At 45.1% G+C, this 11,193-nt stretch overlaps 1 protein-coding gene across 1 annotated transcript in view; it reads right to left on the reverse strand.

Annotated features, from left to right (window-relative positions):
• Nucleotides 1-9,866, reverse strand: part of LOC121322392 (serine/threonine-protein phosphatase 6 regulatory ankyrin repeat subunit B-like) — a 34,318-nt gene extending 24,452 nt beyond the window's left edge. The window contains exon 1 of the mRNA XM_041262288.1: nucleotides 9,440-9,866. Coding sequence (XP_041118222.1) covers nucleotides 9,440-9,466 — 27 coding nt within the window. The 5' untranslated portion in view covers nucleotides 9,467-9,866. The remainder of the gene's footprint in view (nucleotides 1-9,439) is intronic.
• Between the last annotated feature and the right edge of the window lie 1,327 nt (nucleotides 9,867-11,193).

Below are 11,193 nucleotides of genomic sequence, written 5' to 3' on the forward strand. Positions count from 1 at the left end.
TGTGACACACACACACAGCTAATGAGATACATCACTACAAGAGATTACAGCAGAAGACACCGACAACCTCCACACATCCTTATCAGAAACTTTCCACAAGCTTGCCTTTACATTTAATTTAAGGAAATACACAGAGAAAGCATAGCAACATACAAAACTAGAAAAATATTACAAAACCAACACGCATCTTGTAACAAACGCACACTGCATTCCAGACCAGAAGTGCGATGACTGGCTCCTGTCACCTGCTGCGAGAATGCCAAACTACTTTACTCATTAAATAATTACAGCATGGCAAAGCATTCTTCACATAACCTCACACTTTGGTAATAGGGACAGAGTCTTTAAAAGTTTGAATGCATATGGAATTCAGTATGCAGCCAGTGAAAGGAAATGGGAGTAGTGATTCTAAATGCAGAGATAGTGAACACAGCGATCCCTTGAGTTCAGTTAACTCACTGTTAGTACATGAACACTGTGCTGTAGTTGGGTCCCTTCTCTAAGTGCAGTGCAGCTCTCTCTTTACACACTCATGATAGTTTGGCCACGGTCCCTGGCAGCCTGTCCGCTGCATGCCTTTAATAGCCTGTCTCCATCCTCCAGGGGTGTGTGAGTGTACCCAGGTAAACTCTAGGCCACTTCCTCCCAGCCCTGGCACAGCCTGCAAACACCGTGGCATCTCGATCAGCAACACACCCAACAAGCACTGTGCCCACATACTTAAACAATGAAAACTGAAAAAGAATTTGTTTTCATTCTTTGAACTTAAACAATCTGACTCTGTCTCTTAATATAGTAAAATACTCTTTGTGAGAGACTTTATTTTATATTACTATAGAGCATTCAAAAACAGAAAACATCTCTAACCAAGGAGAATCACGATCCAACAGGACCCTTATCAATCACTTGAAGAAAAGTCATTGATAAACTGAATTTATTTAGTTTTCAGTTTGTCAATTACTTTTCTTCTTTATGAAGTATTTCAAGTGATTGATAAGTGTCATGTTGGATCTTGATTCTCCCTGGTTATAGAGATATGAGTATCCACTGTACCCAGAGATTTTCATAAAATTCTCCATTTACAAAACCGTTTGAGAACAACTTGCTAGTGTAGAGCATGACATCACTACACATCACAGGGAGGAGCAGGGCGAACAAAGAGAAGTTGTTCTTCTCCGAGTGGCTGAGTTCCGAAGGGCAATGGCTGAGCGCAGTGTTTCTTAAAGGACAATGGCATCTGAATGAGAGTTGCTGTGTGTATAAACCCAAAACAGAGCAGCAAACAAATAACATCTTTCATCTCATTCTGAACCCTGGACAGCGGGAATCACCACAACTACCAAGTTGTAGTCTTGGGAATTCCCTGTGTTTATTCCCCCGAATGTCTGGTTCATTTGTTTTCAGTCTGTCTGTCTGTTAGCTTGATACAAGATCTGGGGCAATGCAGAGCTGTTTTATTCCACAGAATCTGGAAGAAGGCAAGAATCAGAGAACTAGCTGTTTCACTTCCTCTCACAGGCAGCGAGAGGGAGGGGAGAGGCAGATGAGAGAGGAGAGAGAGAGAGAGAGAGAGAGAGAGAGAGAGAGAGAAGAAAAAGAAACCACACACACCAACTTAAATTTAGAAAACCCCACCCAGTACAGAGCGAGAGCATTTCATCTGATTCTACAAAGAAGGATGAACAGTTTAGCAAGACACATGTCTGTGGACTTCATTACAGCAGCCAGATAAAAACACAGAAACATGCAGTGCTGGGGCCATGAGAGACTGAGGAACACAGCTGGGTCACAAACTCCCACTGCTCCACTACAAACAACGCTGCTGTAGAACAGGGTGGATTCATGTCTGCAGAACTGCTACCCTGTCATTAGGTGTAAGTAAGTCAATACATTTCATAATCAACACAATAGAATGCTGTCCACTGGCAGTCTGAAGCACCTATTCACACTGCAGTAATTTGAACTGTAGGGATGGAATGCTTATTATCATGGCTTTTCTCAAACTTTCCCAGTATGTTCAAGTTAAACTGTTCAAACGCATGTAAAGTTAAACAGAAACAAAATCACAAGTCACAAATCCACCTTTAACCCTAATCCAGCCTCCCCCAGGGCAACATGCACAGGCACCCAGAGTGCCTGCTCGTGTCTCTGTAGACCTGGGAACAGTGAAGCAGACAAGAGGCAATGTACACTGTACACTGTAGCTCCTGCAGTGTGACTGTATCGGAGTAGAGAGCGGTGCGTCTGTATCGGAGCAGAGAGCGGTGCGTCTGTATCGGAGCAGAGAGCGGTGCGAGGAGCAGAGAGCGGTGCGTCTGTATCGGAGCAGAGAGCGGTGCGACTGTATCGGAGCAGAGAGCGGTGCGACTGTATCGGAGCAGAGAGCGGTGCGTCTGTATCGGAGCAGAGAGCGGTGCGACTGTATCGGAGCAGAGAGCGGTGCGTCTGTATCGGAGCAGAGAGCGGTGCGTCTGTATCGGAGCAGAGAGCGGTGCGTCTGTATCGGAGCAGAGAGCGGTGCGACTGTATCGGAGCAGAGAGCGGTGCGACTGTATCGGAGCAGAGAGCGGTGCGACTGTATCGGAGCAGAGAGCGGTGCGACTGTATCGGAGCAGAGAGCTGTATCGGAGCAGAGAGCGGTGCGACTGTATCGGAGCAGAGAGCGGTGCGACTGTATCGGAGCAGAGAGCGGTGCGTCTGTATCGGAGCAGAGAGCGGTGCGACTGTATCGGAGCAGAGAGCGGTGCGATCTGTATCGGAGCAGAGAGCGGTGCGACTGTATCGGAGCAGAGAGCGGTGCGACTGTATCGGAGCAGAGAGCGGTGCGTCTGTATCGGAGCAGAGAGCGGTGCGTCTGTATCGGAGCAGAGAGCGGTGCGTCTGTATCGGAGCAGAGAGCGGTGCGTCTGTATCGGAGCAGAGAGCGGTGCGTCTGTATCGGAGCAGAGAGCGGTGCGACTGTATCGGAGCAGAGAGCGGTGCGTCGGAGCAGAGAGCGGTGTATCGGAGCAGAGAGCGGTGCGACTGTATCGGAGCAGAGAGCGGTGCGACTGTATCGGAGCAGAGAGCGGTGCGTCTGTATCGGAGCAGAGAGCGGTGCGACTGTATCGGAGCAGAGAGCGGTGCGACTGTATCGGAGCAGAGAGCGGTGCGACTGTATCGGAGCAGAGAGCGGTGCGACTGTATCGGAGCAGAGAGCGGTGCGGATCGGAGCAGAGAGCGGTGCGATCGGAGCAGAGAGCGGTGCGTCTGTATCGGAGCAGAGAGCGGTGCGACTGTATCGGAGCAGAGAGCGGTGCGACTGTATCGGAGCAGAGAGCGGTGCGACTGTATCGGAGCAGAGAGCGGTGCGACGGAGCAGAGAGCGGTGCGACTGTATCGGATCGGAGCAGAGAGCGGTGCGACTGTATCGGAGCAGAGAGCGGTGCGACTGTATCGGAGCAGAGAGCGGTGCGTCTGTATCGGAGCAGAGAGCGGTGCGTCTGTATCGGAGCAGAGAGCGGTGCGTCTGTATCGGAGCAGAGAGCGGTGCGACTGTATCGGAGCGGTGCGTCTGTATCGGAGCAGAGAGCGGTGCGATCGGAGCAGAGAGCGGTGCGTCTGTATCGGAGCAGAGAGCGGTGCGTCTGTATCGGAGCAGAGAGCGGTGCGACTGTATCGGAGCAGAGAGCGGTGCGTCTGTATCGGAGCAGAGAGCAGAGTATTTGTATCGGAGCAGACAAGGCCAGGCAACCAAGCTGAGAGGGCGTCCTCAACTACTTCCTTCTCTCTTCCACTGGCAGGCAACTCTGCAATTAAACCCATAAAAAATATAAACAGAGCCTCAAAAAACACACCAAACTGAGCCTGGGCCAAACACAACATTTATTGGGACTGCGGAGGTCAGGGAGCAGCTGCAGCAATGTGTATCAAAATAAGACTCCCAGCGCATCCTGGTTTTACTGTAGCAGGAGTCTAATTAGCTGGTTTAGGCAGCAAGCCCAGAGGTGTCACAGGCCCCTGTACCTAGCATAGCACGGAACCTGCACAGCCACAGAAACGTACCACACAGACTCTGCGCTGGATCAGGGAGGTTGGCAGTTGAAAGGGGGTGGAGTGGAGATATTGCTCAGCAGGTTGAAGGTGTTGCACATGAATTAAATGAGTTGATTTGTTCCATTGTATCTGTGAACAGTGACTGTGTTTCTGTGCTGGATCACACCCTCTCAAAGAAGTAGCTATGTTAGCATCTGCAGGTCTCTGCTGATGCAAACTGCTCTCCAGAAACGCTTACAGGAGACTTGGGAACAGCTCTGTGCCACGGGGAGGACAGCAAGGAAGCAACGCACGGGGGTACCACAGTAATGAGCTTCTCACATGATGGCTTCCTGTATTAGGAAATCTCTCAAACCTGCAGCGTTCTGTACTGTGTACAAGTTGTATATCCCTGATGCGAGTCCAGCTTCACTAGGGGCATGTTCTGACAGGATGGCAGTGTGAGGGTACATGACTGCACAGCACACCTTTGTGGCACAAAGTGAACACTTTCTATGGTCCAGATAGCCGGTCCTGTCAGATTTCCAAGCCTGTTTTCAGTGACCATTTACTATTGACTGCAGTTTGCCTACAGTGTAAAACATGGGCCACTGTGTAACGGTTTAAGAAACTCTAACAGGATGAGTGAACCTGCCCACAGTTCTCGGCAGCAGCGAGCCCCATATAAGGCAGGTTTGCTCACTGAGGAGGCAAAACGAAACTGCACTTCCTCAGCGACACAGCCCATCACTGTTACCAGGGCAACCACCAGAGCTGCCGTTTGTCACAGCTACAGGGTCCTCAACTCGGAAGCCATCGCTCCCCTCAGCCTAAAGGACAGTGCTCCTGCGGTTCCAGTGGACGCTCACATCATCTTTTGATCAAATTCACATCATATTATTATTATTACCAGTTCATTTGCGTGCTTGAGCAGGACTTTTTTTTAACTTATTGTTTTTATTTGTAGTTTTTTGCAGAAAATAACACAGAATAACAGTTATACTGGTCACCATAATAACATTTTGCAGTATTACAGAGAGAAACACAGTTACAAGAAATACGTTCAACCTTGTAGAGGGTACATTCAGTTAATGAAGTAATTAGAGAAATGAAATAGGCAATAAGAAAAGTGAATAAGTAAATAACAAAAATATATAAATAATAAAAAAAGGGGGGCGTTACATACTTTCTTTACAGTTCTTACATGTTTAGTATATTCATAGCTGGGGTCCATCTCTCTCAGAACATTTCTTTCTGCAATCTTAACATACATGTGATTTTCTACATTACAAACACACCCCTAATTTTGTTCAGCCACATCTCATGTGTTGGAGGCTCGGCTTTAAGCCTATTCACAGTGCTAGTAAGATCCGCAGAAGATACTTCTGATCTCTGCCGTCCACATCGTCTGGGAACACTAAAATTGCAACCTGGGAGTCCTGTTATATGCGTACAGCAAATATATCAGTGACTACTTTAAAAACTAACTTTCAGTAGTCTCTCAATTTAGGGCAATTTGAAACGGATAGAGCAATCTGGGCAGGAGATTCATTCTGATAACTTCCACTCTGCCCAACAAAGAAAGGGGTAAAACAGACGAGGGATCTAAATCTTTTTTAATCTGCTCGCTAAATTTGGAGTAGTTTGCTTTAAATACCTTATCTAAGGAGGATGGTTTGGCCATTTAAATGAGAACGAGGTTTTAACCTGTTGAGGATCATCCTGTTCGGGCGTCCCTGTTTTGTTCCCCTCTCCAGTCTAAAAGAGTCAGAGATACTGCCGTTAACTCGCACTGAGGCTTGGGGGGAGGAGTACAAAATCTGGATCCATTTTAAAAAATCTGGACCAAATCCAAACGAGTTAATGTCTGGAATAAAAAAGCCCACGACAACCTATCAAACGCCTTTCCAGCATCTAAAGAGAGAACCACAATACCTCGGGAATGTGCCACAACATTCACAAGTCTATGTATACTGCCTCCTGAGTAACGCCCGGTTATAAAGCCTGTCTGATCAGGGTGGATCATTTCCTTCATAATTCAGTCTTTGCGCTAAAATTGTTGTTGTAGGTCGTGGGTAATGAGATTGGGCGATATGATCCACACCTGGTTGGGTCTTTGACCCTCCTTAGGATTCACAGTTATGATTGCATCCCTCCATGTAAGGGGAAGCACTCCTGACTCGAAGGTGAACTCATTTCTGTAGCTGTCAGGGCCAGGGCTTTTATTATTTTTAAGGTTCTTGATTACTTCATTTATTTCCATTGCAGTAATGGGTTCATTTTATTTTCTTTAACAGTGCTAACGGTAATTGTGGGTTATCTATACTCTGAAGAAAATCCTTAATTTCTTCCGCATCTTTACAAGTATCAGTGTTTTTGCACAGCATCCCATAAATCTTGGTAAAGGCTCCAGGTATCTGCTCTGGCCCTGTTTAAGACGCTGTTATCTTTGCCAGCGGTTTGAAGTTTCTGCAATATGGAAGAAGCTTGTTGCTTCTTTAGTTGAGAAGCTAGAAGCCCACTGGCCCTGCAACCATGTTCATAATAACGCCGTTTCAGAAATCGCTAATTCCATTCTATTTTTCCGATCAGTAAGTTACTGAGAGATCCACGGGCTTCATTAAGCTTAATTCTTGAAGATTGCTGTTGTTTATGTTGCTGTTCTAAATTATATATTTATATATAGGGAATCTTTTTTTCTTTTCCTAGTAGTTGAAAAAGAGAACATGCAACCTCTCAAAAAAGCTTTTGCACACTGTCAGAGTATCACAGGCCAGGTTATTAAATTCAAAATATTGCTGTAACTCAGTACTAATAAAACTTTTAAACTCTGAAGCATTCAGCTCCCATATCACCGGTGCATGGTCTGACAATGTAATCGACAGAATTTTTGATTTAGTAGTAAAAAAATAGTCTATTCGGGTAGAAAGTAAAGTCATAGGGGCTCCCGAGCGGCGCATCCAGTAAAGGCGCTCCGCGAGGATGTGCCCCAAAGCCTGGAGATTGCAGGTTCAAACCCAGACAAAGTCACTGCTGACCGGGGGTTCCTAGGGGGTGGCACACAATTGGCCGAGCGCCGCCCAGGGGGACCAAGGGCAGGTCGGCCAGGGTGTCCTCAGCTCACCACGCACCAGCGACCCCTGTGGTCTGGCCGGGTGCCTGCAGGATTGCCTGTAAGCTGCTCAGGGCTGCATTGTCCTCCAACACTGTAGCTCTGGGTGGCTGAATGGGGTGTCTGCAGTGTGTAAAGATGCAGGTGGCTAAGTACAGTGTTAACAACCTGCATAAAACCTCCCTAAAATCAGTTTCAAAAGTTCACTTCTGGATGCATTGTAAAGGCAGAGGAGAGAGGGGAGAAAAGAACAAATTTACAAGTTACATGACTTATGTGTTACGATTGACCACAAATATACTGACATTTAAATGACTGGCTACAGTGTAACAGACTCAGAAGTCAGTCTCTGTGGTGAGATGGTTTTTAATAGCTCAGCTAGATTTCATGATTCTTCCCGAGACAGGAAGTGTCTCTGCTGAGCAGAGAGCAGCAAGCAGTTTCTGATAATGTCTGCCGCTCATGCTGTGAATGTTTCATAACACTGCTTTTTGTGCAATATGTGTTATTACTGCTTAGGATTGTTTTAAAGCAGCTTATCAGTGTCCTAAAATTTAATTTATATACTGCAAATGCACCTCCGTCCACCTGAAACCACGCACTGCACACTTATGTGATGTGAGATTAGTCAATCACTCACATGCGTCACTTTGACTGCAAGGATGGAAATAAGACTCCTATTGCACAGCAGTTTGGGGCATTCCTGGTTTTACTATGACTAATGGACCAAGCTTGTTACCTGTACACTGTGGCTAATTGAGGTGATAGTAAAACCTGGAATGGATCAAACTGCTATGCAATAGGAGTCTTACTTCCATCCTTGTTGACTGTCATTTTACTGCTGCACTAGAATATGAATACTATACATAGTAAACTATAGTGCCAACAACTGCCATGCTAAACCCTGGTTGCGGGGGGGGGGTCCTGTAACAGTTGACAGCAAGGCAGTGGAGTGTTATTAATCCACAGCAGCAGGTAGCAACCCAAATCAAACTCTTAAACTGAGGGAACATGAAGCCACTTTGTGGCTTGGAACTTGGTGTCAGGAGACTATGTTTCAGGCTGCTGCACGGCACACCAGGGGAGACTTGGGGTTTGATAGAGCAAAGTCACCTCAAACCAGTTCTCCCAGAACCAGCTTTCAAGCCGTTGTTCCTGAAAAAGTGGCTTTCTTGTAAAGCACCAGGGAGTGAGGCTACAGTAGTCTGCATGGCATTTTAAAACAGTTTCCACTCGATTTAGTAAAAGTGCATGCAAAGCTATATGCAATGAGTTTGCAGCTTCAGTAATTAAGATATACCGTTTTAAGTATGGTGGGGAATGTTAAACAATTAAATCACAAAGATTTTTTTTTTTTTTTTTTTTTTGCCTTGGGACCAAATAAACTCGGGGGGGTCCACGAAGTTGATTTATTTGAGCACTAGCCAGTGTCGACACAGACATAAAAAACCAGGTAATTAAATCAAGCAGTCTCACTTAAACTAGTCTGTGCTCAAAGGAATGAGAAGCTGGGACGTAGACTACATTGCGAGTACTGTAAAATGTTATATTATATATACACAACCGAAAGAAACACTCAAGTAATCGGTCTGCTTATTTAAAATAATGACAGCCAATAACACACTTCCTCTGCAACACCTCGCAAGTCGCACTCACTGAGGAAGATGGAAATGAGGAACCTAAAAAATACAGCTACTGCTTGAACAAAAACACATTTCTGTGCTGAGAGAAAGAAAACGCGCTTCCCGTTCTGCTTGTTATCTGTTACAAAACAACGATACGATGCTTTGTTCCTTTACAGTATACATCTCATTTTAAACGGTCGTATTACAGTTCTTATATTTAAAATAAGATGTTAATCGTTGGCGTTGTTTGTTTTACATTTTTGACAAGAAGCAGCAAACCACGAAAAACATATCCATCTGACAAGGCGGCAACGTCACAAGCAAAGACAAAATAATAATTAAAGAAGGTATTTTACAACGCGTTAATAACATTTGAACATCCCTGTCAAAAACACAGACCTTGTTAGTGTTGTATCTCACTGCCCTGTTTTCCACGACACGCAACACTACAAAATAACCAAAACACACCAACAAGATCGCCTGGACATTTCACAGCTACCGACTGCACAAATCAAATCGGGCATTGATCGGGACAACATTATACAGTCCAGTATTGACACTTTTCTTTTTGCAAAACGAATCAAATGATTTTTTTTCTATCCTTACCACGTATATACACATATACATATACATATACATATATACACACACACACACACTAAGTGCGATTCATTTTAAAACCACTTACCTGGTCAGTGAGTTTGAGAACAGTCATGCCTCTTGCAGTACAGAGATCACATCAAGACTCGGTGCACCAATCGCTTCAGAAATGCGGGTAGGTAATCAATTCCTCTTTTTTGCTGTGAAACGATCCTTCTTGCAGCGGTAATGCCAGCACTGCAGTAGTGCTAGGGCCCGTCTTATATTCAGCCGCTCTGCAGATCCTGTGCTATCCCGAGTTAGACACGCAGGCTGCGGTGCGCTTGACTCACAGCAGCCGCTAGCACGGTGCAGTGTTTGAAGATGACGGGGAGGGATAGTGGAGTGGTGATTTACTGCAGGGACACTCGAATTCATTCGCCGCACACTCACACTCCAGCACTCCGCTTGGATGGAGCTCCGAATACAGGAAGTCCTCTTTCTAGCTCCTCCACTCATCTGCAAAGCCTGACATCACGGCTCCCATCGACCAGCAAAGAACTCGCTGTGTGTCGTGCAAGCCGGGCGGCAGCGGCCCCTGCTGGGGAGACGCGGGATTGCAGCCCTGCCTTGTCAATGCATTGACTTTTAAACACAAAGTAAACTAGGAGATGTAACGAAGTGAAAACAGCGCAGGGCAGTCCTTCCATCCGTTCTCAACCGAAATTCTGCCTCACAATGAAAGATATAGAATACAATTCACGGCTTTACATTCGTTGCATTTCTGTAAGCAATAACTTCGTTTTTTGTGCAATGCTATTTAATTTACAGATAACTATAGGATTATTAAGGATTATTATGTAGGAATACTGAAATTATTGTGTTATTATTATTATTATTCTTTGTGTGTCTCTGTGTGTGAATGTTAACACAATACAATTACTTAATAAGTTACAGGAAGAAAATCAGTTTTGTTTAAATTCAAATTATTCAAATGACTTCCTATCTAGCAGTAATTTTTGTTAACTCTTTAGTTATTAACTCGAACTGAATAAATTCAATGACAAAGGTTTCTCCTAGAGGTCTTTCTCAGTGTTTCAGTGCAACCTTTGTCACTGAATTTATTCAGTTTCTTTAGTATTTCTAACGTGTATGGATGATGAATCCGGATCAAACCAGCCCCCTGCTCCCCCTTGTAAGCTGTGGTCATGATGAGCAACAGTAGAGTCTAAAGCAGTTTTGTGCATACAATAATCTCCATTCACCAAAATCAGCCTCTCGGTCAACAGGGCCCGCTGTGTCATTTACATACCATAATCGAATTCCTGGTCTATTTTTCTTGAAAGAAAATAAACTTCTAGTCAACATATTTCTTTCTGACCGCCGAACCCGCATTGTACAGCAGCTACACAGCTTCCCAGGGAATGTATTTTAGATTTAGGCCTTTCTATTTTCACCAGTTCACTGAAACACTCAGCAGGCTTAGCCCTACTCTCCAACCAGTATTGGGACAGATTAGTAAATGCACAACAGCCCCTTACAAAAGCCTATACTGTGGGCAACTTGTATAAGGGACTGGGCATGGTGATATTGCATTGTGCAAAATTAAAAATATTCACATAAAAAAGGGTTATATTCAGAAACAGCACTCACGTGTTAGTGCTCACTTAAGTGTGCCAAGTTAAATGCTTTTCTCATTTAACACTAACACGCAAGTGTTTCAGAATATGGCCCAAATACTCCTCAAAGTCTTTATTCTGCATGGCAGAACTTTAAACTGTTGACTAAGACTCTGTTGAAAGGCTGGAGATGCAGGCTGGCCTTGGCAGCATGCCGACACACACACAGTGATTTTAGTCATGT

This window comes from Polyodon spathula, chromosome 10 (assembly GCF_017654505.1).
Source record: "Polyodon spathula isolate WHYD16114869_AA chromosome 10, ASM1765450v1, whole genome shotgun sequence".
Classification (NCBI taxonomy): Eukaryota; Metazoa; Chordata; class Actinopteri; order Acipenseriformes; family Polyodontidae; genus Polyodon; species Polyodon spathula.